This window comes from Drosophila sechellia, chromosome 3R (assembly GCF_004382195.2).
Source record: "Drosophila sechellia strain sech25 chromosome 3R, ASM438219v1, whole genome shotgun sequence".
NCBI classification, from domain to species: domain Eukaryota; kingdom Metazoa; phylum Arthropoda; class Insecta; order Diptera; family Drosophilidae; genus Drosophila; species Drosophila sechellia.
The window spans coordinates 6,155,269-6,173,044 of record NC_045952.1 but is presented as its reverse complement, the minus strand read 5'-3'; the positions used below and the strand labels follow the sequence as shown (position 1 = coordinate 6,173,044).

Here is a 17,776-nt window from a genome sequence, read left to right as displayed (position 1 = left end):
ACAAATTGCATTTTAAGCGGATTCATGTCCACACTGCAATTTTTTACAAAGGGATTTGCTGGCTCCACAACACTAAACACTGGGCGTAAGATAACCTTGATTTACGTTTGTCTTCTGTGCGTTAATTACCCATAAGATACTTATGCTCATTAAAGCATAGATACGTATACGCACTGCCAGGAGAAGTTTCGTATCTTAATCATGATTTTATGCTAATGTGTCGCAGCGTCTTGGAGCTGCCAGATTACAAGATACCGAGCTGCGACAACTTAACTCTTGCCAACTCGAACGCGTATCCCTTAGATACATTGGAGCAGCGCTACCAAAATAGCTATTTTCAGACATGATTATTGGGAAAATTCTTAGAACGACTTATCCCATCACTGAGAAAATACATATTACATATTATGGAATCTTTTCCGAAGGATTCTAGATTAAAACTTACATCAAAAGAATAAAACATAAATAATAGCATTATGGCTTCTGGACAATATACATATTATTATTACACTATTAAATTTTAATAAATGATATCTATATGCATATAATAATAAATTACAATATTATAATAAAGTAATATAATAAAATGTACGTATTAAGCACAGTTACTTGGAACCATCTCAATAATATATATTTTTATGAAAATAAACTTGTAATACAATTGTTAATATATCATAAACTTAGCAACTTTAAATTCAAAAATGCAATCTGATATCAATAAGTTTTATTATGGTTTTTAGGTCCAATAAAATTGTTTAAAGCACTTAAATTAAAAAATAAATGACAAAACTATTTTACAGCCTAGCAGTCTAAAGTTTTCAACACTGCAGTTGACCCAAACCATTATCAATTACTGAAAAACCGCACGGCGCTCGTCTACGCCCACTTGGATACCCGGTTTTTTGGCCATGTCAACCCTTTTGAGAGCCTCGTACCTTGACTTTGTTTTCCTTGCCACTTGCCATTTACCATTTAGCATTCAACATTTAACATTTCCCAGCTACACTGGCTCCCGTTGCGAATTTGTTTGTTGGCCGTCCGCTGCATGCAAGGGTGGCTTTGTCTGGCGTCCATTGCACTTTGGCTGGAAGGCTGGCGACTTACCAGTACATCTATAATTACGTCACCTTGCCGTGGCAGTCATGGGCCAAGAACTTGGGCGGTGCCCGACCTGCTCAAACCTTTAAGGCCTCGCCTTTAAGACGTCTGCCGGTTAGGGCAAGTTCTGCAGTATTGACCACAACTGAGGACATATAAGCCACCCGCACGTCCTGACTATAAGCTGATTTTTACACAGGACGGAAAGAGATTTATATTCGGATCAATATAAAATAGGTCTTTAAGAATAGTTAAGATACATTTTACCTTAAAACTAACCATTCTTACAATATTGAAATATATTTTTGTTGTTAAGCCAGCTAAAATAAACTAGATGTTGGGATTGCGTATATTATATAAAACATTTTTCGTTCACTGCAACATCTGATATAAGATATTGTTCAACAATTTATAAGCGGCTTGCTGGCAGGAAAAGAAAGTTGGGAAGCTCACGTGTCTAGAGGGTTTTTCTTAGCATGATTTATATGTGAAATATTTTCGGCAGTAGATGGAACCGCTAGTTGACACGTCTTGTGGTCAGTTCAAAAGATAATAACGCAGCACATGTGAGCCAGTTGTCCTGCCAGGACTTTCCTCTCTTCTTCATGGTGGGAGTTATAATATTTCCCGGGGCCTTCGTTTTGCTGATTTTTCACACTTGTTTGGCCCTTCAACAGCAACAGCTGGCCCCCTTTTTTATTATTAACTTTTCCGCTCCGATTTTGGTCACGTTTGATAAGCTTGAACTAATAATTCATGAATGGACAGCTGTTGCCACTGCTCCCGCTGCTCTGCGATGATTTTTAAATATGATTTGAATGAGTTTATAAGTTTGTTTATTTATTTAATGTGAGAACCACATAAACGAGGGAGAGTTCTCCCGTGAGGGTGGTTTTGCTTTAACTTCGGATTGATTGATGTCCTTTTGCAGACAATCATTAGCTGCGAGTTGTCGATTCTCCCACCCTCTTAAAATCCCCAAACTGCCACGCCCCCTTCAACTGTGAGTGGCGTTGACAGCTTGCCAAATTGTCTGCTGAAAACTCGTCTTAATCTGCAGACATCGTCCCATGACCATTATACGTCATTAGCATCCAAGTCTCCCAGCTCCTTATCCATACTATATATGTACTATATGTGTAGCTGACAACGGTTTTTATTTTGGAGGTCTTCGAAACATCATAGCCATAAACATCGATTTATAAATTGGTACTTACTAATATTTTTATTTCTGACGCAGGCACTCCCTATAAGCTTAAAAATTGGTTCAGATTAGTGTTCTTTATATTAACGCTGATACTTTTAATAGGTTGTTCTACTTACAATCACAATCAGTGGCATTGTAGCACTCTGAAATTTTATAAATTAAATTAAATGCATCCATTTATCAAGCAATGCTTACTTAAAGGAGCATCTACTACCAGAAGGTCACCTATAATTTTATTAATTTAGTTGGTATCGAAATAAAAAATGGTTAGCAATCTTACAGAACGGAGGTATCAGAATTGCGCTTGCAACACCAAATATCCCAATTATTACAAAAGTGCTTACAGACATGTTATATGTACTTGATTTACTTTGGTGTAATAAAAAAATCAGTTTAATATTTAGGAAGAGGATGGTGATCTTAAAACACTACTCACTGAATAGTTTATTTTTCTTCGAAGTATGTTCTTTAACGCATGAGTTTCCGCAGCGAATCAATGAAGCAGTATTATGCCTTTAAATTTTAACGTATCGAATCAATTTTTTTTTATAGCTTAGCTTTTTTTTCCCCACTCATTTTCTATCGATATAAAACAAAATTTTTGCCGTGCACCTCTACTAGCTCGAAACGGGTATCTAGTAGTCGAGGCGCTCGTTCTTCTATTGTATTGTACAAATACAAAGGTTTGCAATTAAGGTGCGAAGAATTCAATTTTTATGGATATTACTTAAGATCTTTTCATGTCGAAATCAGACTTATTCAAAAAAAAGTTCAGCAAAAGTAAGTAGTTGAAGATGAAAGTGGTCGGCAGTTTGGATGTCCTCTATTCGCTGGCGATCCTAGTATCCCTACTTTCTCTCGTCGCGGGAAACTCTTCGGTGGTGGCGGTGACCCACGAAAACTTGCAAGGAATAATCGATTCTAATGAATTGGTTCTGCTCAGTTTTTACACGGATTGGTGCCGTTTTAGCCAGATTTTGCAGCCCATTTTTGAGGAGGCGGCGGCGAAGGTTGTACAGAAATTCCCTGAAAACGGCCGTGTGATCCTGGGAAAAGTAAACTGCGACACTGAAGATATATTGACCGATCAGTTTGACATACTTAAGTACCCAACGATAAAGATCATCAGGAATGGATTGGTTGGAAATCAGGAATACCGTGGCCAGAGATCGGTGGAGGCCTTCCTCCAGTTTGTGGAAAAGGAGCTATCAGACCCAATCAAAGAGTTCCATAGCATTGATGAGCTTAAAAACGTGGATGTTGGCTATGGAATAGTCATTGGTTATTTTACCTCCAAGGATCATGCTGAATATGACAACTATCGCAGGGTAGCGAGCCTGTTAAGAAACGATTGCAGGTGAGTTTATTGTATCCATTGAACAATTCATAGTAAATCAATATCTGTAAAACAATTTGTGGAGTTTCTGTTAACTTAGCTTCTGATATATATATTTTTAATTATACTACTTTAAAAATGACAGCTTCCTTGTGGGCTTTGGTGACTTGACTAAGGACCTCCGACCGCCAGGAAAAAATGCGTTGATCTTCCGCGGCGATCCCTCGATTCCGAATCACAAAAACCAGTACAGTGAGTACTTGGGCAACATGACCAGCTTTAAAGAACTAACCTTTTGGATTGACAAGACGTGTGTGCCCCTTGTGAGAGAGATCACCTTCGATAATGCAGAAGAGCTATCAGAGGAAGGATTACCATTTGTATTGCTGTTTTACGACAAAGACGACCTAAGTCCCATCCAGGAGTTCAAAAACGCAATTCAAAGCCAGATGGAAAATGAGACGAGGGTTATTTTCCTTACTGCCGAAGGGGAAGCCTTTAAGCACCCACTTTTCCATTTGGGCAAGTCCTTGAGTGATTTGCCAGTGATCGCAATCGATTCCTTCATGCACATGTACCTATTTCCACGCTACAAGGACATTTACGATCCAGGATCCCTCAAAAAGTTCATAGATGACCTGTTCAGCGGTGCACTGCATTATAATTACCACGTGGACCTGCAGGCTAAGGAAGATTCGGAGTCCATAATCGATCCAGCTGAGGACCTGCCAGTCGTACACGAGTCCAAGTTTAAGGACCTTAAGCCATCCAAGCACCGTTACACTTTGGTCAACCGCACAAGGGACGAGCTATAATAATATCCTTCTCTACCATTATCTTTGGTCATGCTTAGGTGTAATCGTTTAATATCAGTTTAAGTCAGATATTTTTGAAAGTAAGATTAAAAAAATAAACAAAAATGTATTTATTTTGACGCTCAAGTAAAATTAATTTAATGTCAGTTCTGGTTATATCTTGAACAAATAACATAGTAGTCCACAATCGAATACAAAGCGTTCTCCGACTATGAAGTGAAATATTTTCACAAGCCCATTGCCGACTAGACCAGCATTGAATGCCCCATTTTGGACTCTGTGACAAATAGCACACCCAACATGTATGGGCATCTCATCAGATAGTCAGGAGATGACACGTGCCTCGATATCGATATTTCCTGGAAGATCGCCTCGATACAGAACAGGAAAGTCGATTTCATTTGAATATGCCTTGCCGACTGCTCTACACCAGACCATATAAACACTAATAAACTCATTAGTCAAGCATCTCACAAGCAAATCTCACAGGTGCAAAATACCAATACAGTAAAATTGTTTTTCTCTCTGCAATCTAAGTACAGTGAAGTGGAAATAGCACAATTTTGTATATTTTTTAAACTTAAAATATCGCAATAATTTTAATGGTACACTCGTGAATTGAAGAAGTAATACATGGATTTTTAAGAAACCACAAATATTTATAAATTTGAAGCATGCTTATTTCGAACTGATTTATTGTTTTAACTATTAAATATTTTATGGCATCAATGCATATTTATTTATTTAGTGAATTATTATTAAAAGTTAAAATGCACAATTTGCATTTTCGCTGTCAGATTACCACAACTTGCATTCTAACATATGATCGCATCACAATGTTAAGTTCTCGAGGGAGTATCGCGGCTTTCCTTTTAGGGCCAATATTGTCATAATTAATAATATCTTTATGGTCATATGCCAGCGCAAAATCGAGCGTGACTCGAGATGAAGTATCTGCCACAGCGGCGAGTGCAGCTGCAGGTGCAACTGCCTCTAATCAGCGACAGCAGCGCGTGCCACTCGCGTTGTCACCTGCACAATTATAGAATTTTCCATAGTCGGGCAGTGCTGGCCACCAAAATGGCCAGGTCCCAAATTGGTGTCCGCCAAGAGTCCGCGCGAAGTGTCCGCCATAAATAACTGCCAATAAATGTCAACGGTTTTGGCGCATTAACATAACAGCTACGCCGAATTCGTTGACAGGTTACTGCTTTTTCTTCGAGCGCAAGACCTACCTGGGCAGCATCTTCCATCCATCCATCGTCTGCTGGCATCATTATATCTCGGGCTAAAATTGAAATAATCGCCTTTTAATCGCCTACGCCTCGACGGGCTGACTTGGCTCCAATTACCGCTGCAATCGTTAACTCTTCGGGCTGACAGTTGGACATGAGCCTCTTCAATTGCCACTGGGATCATCAGTCCGATCGACAATAGTCGCGGAAGTCACGTGCGGAAGTTTTCCAACTTTCTCAGTTACACTGTTGGTCGACAAACATGCGAGTTCCGAATTAAAGCTGGAAAAACTTCCGTTTACAAATTACTTGTTGCCTGTTTTTTTTGGAAATTAACCTAGTTTTTGAAAAAATGTTATTTAGATCTTTTTTCCGTTATTAAGATGAAGGAATGACCTGGTACTTAGTACTCATTTATGTTCATGAGAAAAAGATTATAGTACGTTTGCTAAGAAGCATGTTACGGGTAGCAAAAAAGCATTTCCGAGCTTATATTGAGAGCGACTAGGAGGCATTTATACATTTAACCTTATTTTTTAGTAAAGGTTATAGAATAGCTGCTGACTTATATGCTCCTTATTCTTCCCTTTTAAATTCCGAAAGATAGCTTTAGAATATTAAAAATACCAATATCCTATTTTCAGCTATAATAAAAAGAAAATTGTATCAGAGTTACATTCAACTTTCAGTACGTCTTGTGTTCGAAAACAAACGCAAATATTTAAGTGAATTATTTGTGTATTATGTGCTTGAAATTCCCGCATGTTTCTACTCGAAAATACAATAAATTCCCTAAGCTCAGTGAGACCCAGCTGACAATTACAATAGCAATTTGCAGTGGTCAAATGTGTGATATTTCAATTAAAACTTAACGGCGCAAGTCATTAAACGGCAGATACAACATGTACAGCAATCGGAGGAACACAAGATGCCGCAAAAAGCGCAAATGTCGCAAAAGACGGCAAAAATCGACAGCAAAAGCAGAAATATCGGTGGCAGCGGCCATTTGAGAGAGCTCAACATATTCAAAGTTGTGCACGAGCGCGATTCCAATTTCATTTTGTGCTCGGCGACGGGGCAAAAACCATTTGCGCAGCAACAAATGAAGAAAAAACACAAACAAAACGTTTTTGTTTAATTAAATTAACAAAATACGCGTCGGATGAGCGGCTAAAAAACTCGGTTATTTTGCACGCAGACCAACACGCCAACACGTGTTGCAGAATTGGCCCAGAGAGGGAGAGAGCGTCGCCAAAAGAGAGACACTAACAATGACTGGCTTTAAGTCTGCTCTTAAGCCCTGTTCTGTCCCACTTCCACTCGGCAGCCAGTGAGTCCGTCTCACTCGAGCCATCATTCAGTTGGTGGCCACTCGCTCGCTCTCCATGCGAACATAGCTCATGCGCCCTGTTGTCTCGCTCTGCGGCACTTGGCCGTTCTGGCCAATCGGCAAAAAGCGGTTGAAAAACAGGCGGAGCCTCTCCGGACCCCCGATGCAACTTGGTCGGGAGCCCTGATCCCCGTTCAGAAGCCCTCAGCCATAAGCCACATGCAAACCCTGCCCCTGCGCCATTGCAGCTGTCGGGAGAGTCTGTCAACCATTTGGCGTCCATGACCAAGCATGACGGCTATCTGGACCCTGTTTGTGGTGCCACTGCTTCTGCCACTGCTGCTGCTTCTGCCACTATCTCATCTCGGGTTCTGGCTTTCTGGCTGGCATTTTGACATTTCGCTCGGAGGCTTCTGGAGTCGGTGGCGCCGCACTGCAGCATCTGCAGCCACATCAGTTATCTGTTCCGCTGCGGTTTGCGGCGATAAATGTGCGCCATCATGCAACTGGCTGTGGACTTTGCATTGCGGTTCGACACTGCGGCTCTCTTTCCAGATCGTGCAACTGTGTTATCCAAAGAAATTATCCCAAAAATAAAAAAAAAAGGAAAAGAAAATTCTAGTATATTTGAGTTTTTGAGTCGAAGTTGGTGCTTCTTGGATAAGAAAATATAACAACTTGAAAAGACATAAAAATATAAGAAATTTTGCTTCTACGTTTGGATACATCAGAATCATATTGATAGGGAATGTTTTCAATAAATAATGTTATAAACAAAAAAGGATTTAATAATGGTTCTTCATTAACATTCATTACATTCATTTAAAAAAACAAATTTTCACTTTATAATCGAGCTTCTCGACTATCAAATTCCCGCCACTCATCTGGAGGAAACGCGAGGGAAACATTTCAAACTTCTTTTGAAATTTCGTTAGAAATTGAAAAGAATCTGCCTGTCTCATCTCAGCTTTCAAGCCTTAATAGTTTACTAGATCTCGACGTTCACACTGATGGACAGACGGACGAACGGAAGGACATGGACCGAGCCACTCGGGTAGTGAACCTGATCAAGAATATATATACTTATAGATTATATATATATATATATATATATATATATATACTTATACCTGTTATATACTACTATTCCCGTTTACTCTTCAAGTAACGGATATAAATACGTAATAATTTAAATGCCATTTTGTAATATATATGTACTTTTTGTATATGTCGTTATGTCGGCCTTATTTATATACTATATCATCGTTGGTGGCTGAAGGTATTTAAAAAGCGTGATCTTTTATTTTACATTCCATTTTGGCTTGGTTTTGTTATTAAAAACATTAAAGATGTTTGGCTTTTTCTATCATGAGTTAATTTACTACTTGGAACTACATGAATTTACCCATTTATCCCACTTTCGTGTGTAATAACGCTCTCTAACAATTATTTTGAAATAAGTAAACAAACTTTATTGAAAAATTTGTCAAATCCCTAGAATAAAAATCTCGTGCCTTGATTTTAAATAGAATAAATATTTCGGATTTACAGATTTAATATATATTATACAAAAATTTCGTTAATTTTTAGTTCCTTAAAAAAAAAGCCGCCAAAAACATAAACTTTTTCTTTGTCTTTTTTGTTAATTTTCCAAGTCCGGTGCTAAAAGTTATATGGATCCCATCGGTCAGAATGGCTGGTTGTCTGCAAATACAAAGTGGCATTGATGACAGTGCAAACAAGAGCGGCGACAGTCGAAATGCGATAAGGAAATTTGTGCTGCACTCAAATAAATGAAAAGCGGCACGGAAAGCGCATAAAATGGCAGTCGACAAATGGAAGACCATAAAAAATATGTAATTGCGGCAGGCGAGCCATATTAGCAGGTGAAATAATCAAATTAGATGATAAACTGAAAGGGAAACTGCGGGACATTAGGTTCCCAGTCGCTCGGAAAAACCACAAGGGTTAAACGCAGCCATTTCCCAGTGATTTGAGTGAGGAAAAGCCAGCTACATCGTTGCCATTGCGATCAAACATTCCTGGCATACTGCTACGGGTGCAATCGACTCGAAGTCTTCAGGTGGATGTGCCAATTGCATTGATTAACTAAATAAACGCGCAGCACTTGCATTTTAATTTCATTTATTTTGACCTTTTTCCCCGAGGAATGGCAGTTGCAGTTGTCACAGCCGAAATGCGCTGCCATTTTCCCACCCGCTGGTGACACATGTCCGTGCCCATAAAACATGCCTTGTCAGGAGTAAAAAAAAGATTGAAGAAAAATTAACAAAAAAAACGGCAAGCACAAGCAAAAAGATGCCAGTCAAGGGGCGAGCAGTGAAAAAAAGAAATAAACCAAGTGCTCCAATAAAAATTCCACCGCCTTCGCCCTCGTGCCGACCTGCTCTCACACTCACACCCTCTCTTTCACGCTCACACTCTCTCTTTTTTGCCCGCTTTTATGGTGTTTTTTTTTAAGAGCGCATCGCCGCTTTTTCCCGACTTGCTCTTGAGCTTGGCCAACACTGCGTATGAGTGGAATTTTTTCAGTACCGCCGAATCATCGCTTCGCTTGAAATGAATATGTGCGATTATTAGAGGCAAAAAAGCGTGTTTCGTTTTTGCCACTGACTTTGGTAGTTTTTGCGGATTTTTAATTTGAATATTAAATGTATTAAAAACTCATTACTACGCGTGGTTCGCCATCGAAGTTGGTCAATGGGCTAATGGTCTGCGGATGCGATTTTTTGTCTTTTGCGCAAAATTATGCATTTGGGATCGGAACGAAAGCAATTAATGTATGCTCTTATCTTCATTTTGGGTGTGAAAATGTAAATACTAACTAGGAACGGTGTGCTAGGGTCAACATTATGGCAAAATCAAGATTAAAATAGTTACAATTATGAAGAAGGAAGAAATGGCTTATAAAAAAGTTTTGACACTACGATTTAATACTTTACACCTACATATATAATATTATAACTTATACGAAATAAAATTCAAAAATTATTTAATACAAATAAAATGCCTAGAAAAAAGAACCAAGTATACAATTGTATTTATCAAATTAGAAAATATAAATATAAAAAAGAAAAACTAGAAACTTAAGTAAATCAAGGTGCTTTTGTGAATGGTGGTAAAGCAGAAACGTTCAAAGTTTATACTAAGTAGCTAAATAATTTACAATACAATAAAATAATGTTCCTGGATTAAGCAATAAAATGGAAACCAGTTTCCTGATAACACTGTTGATAAACGATCCCATCTTCGGTGGCGGACTTGAACCATCATTGCTCGTCACCTAAACGCCCCCGTGTTTTCCATTAAGATTGAGCTATAAAAACGGGGTGCCGCATTAACCGTTCGCCGCGCAACGAACAGCGTGCAACGTGCAGCATGCAACTCGCAATATGCTCATTCATGCTCAAAGTCAAGAGAAAAGAAAAGCCACTCAGGCAAAAAGCCCGAAATCAAATCAAAGTTGCTCAAGAGACCCGGCAGCAAAAAGCAAGGAAAAACCACAAACAATTTTTTCCATCGCCCCGAAGAGAGAGGGAGAGAGGCCGCGCGAGAGAGGGAGAGAGCGAGCGAACCATTTTTTGCCGCTGCTTTTGGAGCAAAAGGAGTAAAAAGCTGTTGCGCAGGCGTCGCCGTCTGCCCCAAAGCCGTGCCAGCCACGAGTGCGAGAGAGAGAGCGGGCGAGTGGAGCGACAGAGAGGGCAGCTATGCTGCGATTTGGCGGCGAGTGCGAGGCTTTTGAATGTTTTTTTCGTGGCCGCACTCAGCATTCGAGTTCGGAATTCTTGCGAGCTGGCAGCTACTTTTTGTGCTGCTCGCTGCTGCCGCTTCTGCTGAGCCAAAGCCAGAGGCAAAGTCCAAGCCAGGCTAAGCCAAACTAAACCTGGCCCAAACGGCCGGCCACTCGGCCACTGTCCACCAGTTGGCCACTTTCGCGCGCGTTCCAGCCAAGTGCACTCCGCAGTCTGCACTCTCCGTTCTCCGTTCTGCAGTCCGCAGTCTGCAGTCTGCAGTCTTTTTTGCCCGCGTCTCCCAATCCGCGAAGAATTCTGTCGCAAAGTGCAATGCATTTTCGCCATTCCGCAAGTGCAGCTGCTCCCCCAGCTCGCGGTATCACAATTAAAAATCGAGCGGAGTGAACTCGCAAATTGTTATCACCACACGTCGTCGTCGTCTGAGTCGGTAAAAAACAAGCCAGGCCCTCGGAAGGGTCGAAACTGGTCAAGTGTCAATGCGTTCGAGGCCGTAATAAACGTGTTTCAGTGCGCCCCTGAATAGTTATTGTGATCCGCTGATCAGCTGAGTGAATGCAAGTGAACGAATATTGAGGAATATGCACTTACCCAACCGCGATAATTGCGAGAATTTCCACGAGCCACTCTGAGAAGTAAATGTCGAATGGTTAGAAAGTAACGAATTCATTCTATAAATCCCAGCAGCAACGAGAGTAACTCATTGTCTATGGAAAATTTAAAGACTAGCCTAATAATATATTTTATATGCGGACAATAAGGCCATCTTGCAGAATTAAGTTTTTAGATACTTGTTACAAAGTTAGAGAAAAACATGTTAAGCTGACCCAAAAAGTATATATATTATTAATTGAAATAGTGTCCATAGAGTAAAATATAGTTCGTTGATAATTATTAACATAATTTATTTAAAACGGAAATAACCGTTTTTTTTTACAAATTGATAACATAAATGTTGCTTTTATACCGTAAACATACCTTAATTATTATTGATTTCAATATTACTATAATATTACTACAATAAATACTTAATATTTATGATTTCAAATCGATTGCAACTCATTACTCACATCACGATTGTGGTTAAATATTATTTAGATAGGTAACCACCGCTTTCATTTCTAATGGGTTCAGTACAGTCCAGATTTGAGGATAGACTAAAGTAGTTGCTTTCTAACCACATGACTCTTTCACTACTAGTCTAGAGGCGACTCTATTCCCCTAAAAGTGAATAAAACAATAAACTAAACTAAATAGCGCGTTAATTAATTGAAACGTGAAATAGATATTCCGAGCGAACCCCCAAGTGGAACTAATTAGAATAACGCCCTGCACAACCGCCAATCGAAGGTGCTTAAATGATTATGCATGGTACCTGGTACAAGGGACCTCAGTTGGCGCACCATCCTCACTCGAATCCGCACAACAGTTCGCACGGCCACAGTGACTACCACCAGTTCCGCTCGTACCCCTCGTTCGTTGTGACGCCCTACCACGATGGCCATGTCCAGGGCCCGGCCACGCCCACTCCATGCACGGCCCCGCCAACGCCCTGCAACGGTCCAGTTCCAGTTTCAGTTCCAGTCTCGATTCCCGTCTGCCACACCGGCGGCCAGGGTTCGCCAGTAATTGTCGAGAGCTCATTTGCAGCCGCCGCCGCCGCCGCCGCTGCAGCGGCTGCTGCCGTCGCCGTCGGAGGATCCCGTGCCACGCCCCTGCTGCCCAGTCCGCCCATCAAGATCGAGCAGGTCTTCGGCGAGCCCTCTTCACTTGGAACCGTCGTCGAGGATTACGCGCTGGGACTAGACTGCCCCGTGGAACACACGTTTCGAGTAAGCGCACTGAAAAGTTTACATTATTATGCTAATATAATATATAAATACTACCTGGTTTTATTTTATTTCATTTAAATAATGTACTTTATTTGAATGCAACGGAAACTTTTATATAGCTAAAAAAATAAAAACATTTACTTTTTTTTATCGCAGGATATTTATCATGTTAATATACATTTTTTCCTAAGTCATTCTGTTTCTTTACATTACATCAAGAAGTGTAAAAACATCAAATGAAAAGCACATTATTTACTATGCGTTTTCCAAGGATACAAAGGTTACCTTCTTGCATAATTGGTTTGAAAGAACCAACTCTTGGCCGAAACTTTTTCTAAAGCATTCACAAGAGAATTGTAATACTGCTATTGATGTTAGTAATTTTATGCTTAATAGTAATTATAATTTCAACTATTTTAAATAATCGACCGATAATCTTCAATTATCATTTGTGAGAATGAGAGTTTTCATTCTTGGGCATCGGGGAAACCTGCTTGCCAAATTAATAGCTCTTATAGCTTTCGAGATCTCAGACCGTTTACATCACCGAACACACATATAGATAATAATGATCCTAATGTTACATCTTCGATTGAAAAAAAATCGTTTTTTAAATAGTTGTATACTCTACTGAAGAAGTGTAAAAATTGTGAAGGTATTACTTCTGAAAATGGAGAAATTTACCTACCCAAATCTAACTTCATTTTTTTTAATAATATTTTGTAAGTTTTGCCCAATTTTTTAATATTTATTTTGTATCCATATTTGAGATATTGCTTGCCATTTGATAAATGTTTTCTTTTATAAAATAGATGAAGACTTTAAGCGTTATTTCATAAAAAAAATAGTTAAAAGAAAAAATGTTCCTTAGTAGAAAACATCAAAGCTCATATTTAAAAACCTCACTGTTGGTTGCCATGCTTTAGCCATCCGACTACCGTTTCCTACCCAATTTTATAGCAGTGTATGGATAATGTTATTATGTCAAATTACTGGTTAGCATCCCCATTGGAGCAGCTGCTGCACTTGTTTGGCTCGACTCTCACCACCGAAAGTGGGCGTGCTCCAAATCAATTTCCATAAAATCATCCAATAACACTTAAAAGCCAGGCAGGGCAAAAAACCGACACACACAAGTGGCAGGCGAGTAAAAAACAGGAAAACAAACACGCCCCCAACTCGAAGAGCGTGAGAAAGAGCTCTCTCTTCCTCTCTTTGGGGAAAGCAAGAGCGCCGCAAAAAGGAGAGAGCTCTTGTTTCGAGTGGGTTTTTGGAGGAAAACGCTCAAGCTTTTGCGTCGCTTTTTCAGGCTGCCCAAAGGACACCACTTTTTGTCGGCTTGGTTCGTGCACAGGATATCCCATAATTGCCTGGCTTTCAAAGCTTTTCGCAGTCTAATGGAGATTGACAGGATGGCTTCAAGTGGCTCAAAGGATATTAATGCAAATCAACAGGTGGCCCAGCGAATTTTAAGAGCTAGATGACAGCCTGTGGAGTTGAATCATTTAAGGAAATCAAAATATTGATTGATTAATTTTTTTAATTGCATAGCATTCCAGATATTTTGCTTTACAAATATGCCTTGAACTGCTAGTTTTTTACAATTTATTTCATATTCGTTTCTCGTGTGCAGAAATTCGAAGAAATGCATTTCAATTACCCAGACGAAACCATTTTTGCAAACCTTTTCTAAGCTCTTAATGCATCTTAAAGGGCAATATCATTTCCTTCTGCTGCTGGCGATGCAAAATGGACGCACGTTCCTTCCGCTTATCAGGACATTTCGCCCACACAGCCAAACACATGTGTGTGTATGTGTGAGCGTGAATGCCAGCAAAGGGCAGCTGGAAATCCTTGAACATAAAAAGAAAACAAGCCAAGCAGCCAGCACATTCACATAAAAACATATGCTCCTGGACAGGATTTAGTTTGGGGACCCCATCCGACGCCTTGCACTTTTTCCGACGCCGACTGCGACGCAGGCTGCGCTGCAAATGCAATTCCTCCGCGCTGATACTGCCGCTTTTTAAAGGGTACTGATACTGGTCCCTCGTACTTCTTATAAGCAAATCGGCTTAGACGAGCGTTGCTAGAAAGTCTATCTTAGTATAGATTAAAAGTCTTCCAGAATATATATATATTATGGCTTAAGAAAATGAAACAATTCAATTGGGGTTTAAATATACTTATACATAAGTATTAGAACAATTATATATAGATAATAATTCATGGCAAGCTCAATAACATACTTTTAAGATTTATTTATTATTCTATTAGATATAGTTCAGTTTGCTTCTATCCAGGTTCCTAGAACTAAAATAGTTCTTAATAAGATTCGATCCCCCACTTTTCAACTTCGATCTATAAGTATCTTTCAATTAACTCTTTGATCTACTTGGATCAAACAAGGGGAATATTATTCAATGGTTTTTCCTGCCGTACAGACGAAACTTAACTTGAGGGGGAAAATTGCAGCGGAAAATAGAAAATCATTCAGAGAAATTGCACAGCAAGCGGTAACAAACAAACAACGGGCTTCAGCTGAGCTGGGGAAAAACTAGTAAGAAAAAGGGAAATAATATAAACAAAATGAAGGAAAGAAATTGGCGCTCGTGAAATGTTAACGGGGCCAGGAGGACGCTGAGTTGAGCAGTGGCAGTGGCAGCAGAAGGATATATATCCGCAGTCATCCTCGAGCAGCGACGCCGGCAGAGGCAGCGGCGCCGACTGCGAAGCTGGCAGCGCTGAATGTTTTTATCCTTTCTTCGATGTGTCGTCGCGGCATATTGCTCTGCTCGTATCTGTGTGTTTGTAGCTGCGAGTGTAGCTGTGTGTTTGTGCCAGGACATCACACGGTTTCGCTTTTCTTTTACAACTTTTTGTTATTATTTCGTTTTTTGCTCGACGCCTGCAATGTATTTCTTTCAGTTTGCTGGCGTTTTTTTTGCTTCATGTGCAAGAAAAAATAAGCTTTTACTTGGCTTTTTTATGTCCGAGTTTGTGTATGTGTGCGTGTTTGTTACTGCTGCTTTTCCGAGCTCTACTTCTTGAGTTTCCTTTTCGCGCGCGCCATTTCGCTGCTGCTTTCCACAGCTCCTGCTGCTACTTACCCGTACAACAAACATGGCCATAAGTCGCCGGAGCTCGCTTCCGCTCTTTCTGTTTTCCTTTTTCCACCAGTCGCCGCCTCTGCCGCAGTCGCAGTCTCGCCCGGCGTCTCAGCCGCAGTCGGCGTCGCAGTAGCTGCGATTGTTGCATGTGGTCCTGGGCTTGTTGCCTTTGGCGGGCTGCAACTCTCGTTGTCTTCAGTTCGCTTGGGCTTGGCCAAATCTATTGGTCGCGGTGCCGCGCTCACGCTCGCGTCCGTGTCCGTGTCCACATCCGCATCCGCATCCGCGTCCGTAACCGTGTCCGTGTCCTTTTGCGGCCGAGAGTTGCGGCCACCGCACGCGAGATGGCGCCGCATCATGACGAGGGCTGAAAAACTCCAATTAGGATAACCGGGCTGGTTTTTTGGGGATGAATTTGTACATATTTGACATCTACTGACATCCATTATATTAAGGACAAAGACATGACTTAAACGACTAAAGCGTTCTTCAATTATCGATATTTGGTTAGGTTGGAAGACCCTATATAAATATTATCTGTTCACTATAAAAAGAACTAAAGATCCTATTCAGCTTATTATGCTTATCTTTAACTATTAAAATAGGTCACAACTCTTATCATAGCTGATCCCAGAAGGACATCCAATAAATAATTGAAACTTCTGTTAACTTTAAGTGCTTACCAGCTTTGCAAAAGTACTACTATATTTTAAAAGGTGGTTAGAGTCCAAAATCAAAATAATAAAAATCCCAAACATGAGCAAACCGTATAAAAGAAACCCAATCTGCCGCTCCTGTCCGTTTCACCCCGATCTGCCGCATGTCGCGCAAATTCAGCTTTATTTTCTATTTTTCCCCATTTTTCGCTTTTCTTACAAGAAAATGCTGCAGTGCGCGCTGAAACTGCAAATGTATGTCTTTATAACGGGCAGTGTGCATATAAAAAGGAGCGAGCAGGGGGAATTATAAAATGAAAAAGGGGCAGAAATAACAAAAACTGCAGCAGGAGGAAGGTTGAGAGGAGCAACAAAACAGTCACAACACACAAGAGTCTCAGTTAACGCACACACACACACACCATATTCCTTCATGTTTGTGTGTGTGTGTGAGAGTGTATGTGTGCGGACTTGTATGTATAAAACATTCGCGCGCGCTCGCCATTTTCTTTTGCCTTGAGCTGCTGCACTTTGGCTTCCAGTTGGGCTCCTCAGTTGTTGCAGGTTATCCCACGCTCGCTGACGGACGGAGACGTAGACGGACTCACGGACAAGACATCCGGACGGGCGGACAGCCGGACGGACGGAAGCCAACACAAGCTCACCCGGGAGACCAACTAGCAAGCACTCACTCTCAAATCTTTTCTTATCAGCATGAAATGAGGAAAAATGCGGTACATAGTTAGCTGCAGCTTTAAGCCCCGTATACGTAATATGAACACCGGTCAACGAGGCGTATACGCAATACCAAAGCAGTGCCAACACCAGGATGTCATTGAACACCACGATGGCATTGAATAAAGTTCCTTTTTATGTGAAAAAGTAAAAAAAAAGATAAGCCATGTTAACGCGAAGTTAAATAAAGGATTTTACGATTAAAGTTCCTCAACGAAAGTGCAAAAATAAGGATAAATCATGTAAACTCCCAAAAGTGTAAAATTCAACTGCAACGCAAAGTTCCTATCACCCAGTGCAAACTACATTTAGTATACAAGTGCAATATATTCATATTTCGCTCTTAACAAATAAAATAATCTACTTAGTATTTTAAATAAATAAATAAAATATTTATCAACCAAAAAATTATCTCTTAAATAATAACAAACTGCTGAGAAATTGAATTCACAATAAATATACCGGAAAACGCGAATAAAAACTCACCACTTGACGACTAACTTAACACTACCCCACCTAGTGGAAATCGCAACAAACAAAACAAAACCTAAACTCCAGCCACAAAATGAAACAATCATAGATGAAAAGTAAACAAAACCCCGCAGCTGAGCAAATAAATCAAAACGCAGAGACAACGAGCGCCGAGAAC

The 17,776-nt window shown here is 40.2% G+C and overlaps 2 protein-coding genes and 1 long non-coding RNA gene across 3 annotated transcripts; 1 reads left to right on the top strand and 2 right to left on the bottom strand.

The window, feature by feature from the left end:
* Positions 1–2,236: 2,236 nt before the first annotated feature.
* Positions 2,237–2,737, bottom strand: LOC116801589. Its single transcript, XR_004362111.1, has 4 exons — positions 2,586–2,737; positions 2,501–2,530; positions 2,422–2,448; positions 2,237–2,352 (listed from the first exon to the last, which is right to left on the bottom strand). It is a non-coding gene; the product is annotated as an uncharacterized LOC116801589 (long non-coding RNA).
* A 331-nt stretch (positions 2,738–3,068) lies between these two features.
* LOC6614237 (endoplasmic reticulum resident protein 44) lies at positions 3,069–4,560 on the top strand. The gene is made up of 2 exons (XM_032721736.1): positions 3,069–3,662; positions 3,787–4,560. Exons 1-2 carry the CDS (start codon positions 3,100–3,102, stop codon positions 4,454–4,456), a joined length of 1,233 nt encoding a protein of 410 aa, XP_032577627.1. The 5' UTR covers positions 3,069–3,099; the 3' UTR covers positions 4,457–4,560.
* An 11,172-nt stretch (positions 4,561–15,732) lies between these two features.
* Positions 15,733–16,095, bottom strand: LOC6614235. Its single transcript, XM_002038644.1, has one exon. The coding sequence runs from the start codon at positions 16,093–16,095 to the stop codon at positions 15,733–15,735; it is 363 nt and encodes a 120-aa protein (XP_002038680.1).
* Positions 16,096–17,776: the final 1,681 nt, after the last annotated feature.

What these genes read in the sequence shown, in the direction of transcription:
- LOC6614237 (XM_032721736.1), top strand. Translation starts at nt 3,100, where the DNA reads ATGAAAGTGGTCGGCAGTTTGGATGTCCTCTATTCGCTGGCGATCCTA. An exon ending in CTGTTAAGAAACGATTGCAG is followed by an intron (nt 3,663 to 3,786) that starts GTGAGTTTATTG and finishes TAAAAATGACAG; the next exon opens with CTTCCTTGTGGGCTTTGGTG.
- LOC6614235 (XM_002038644.1), bottom strand. Translation starts at nt 16,095, where the DNA reads ATGATGCGGCGCCATCTCGCGTGCGGTGGCCGCAACTCTCGGCCGCAA.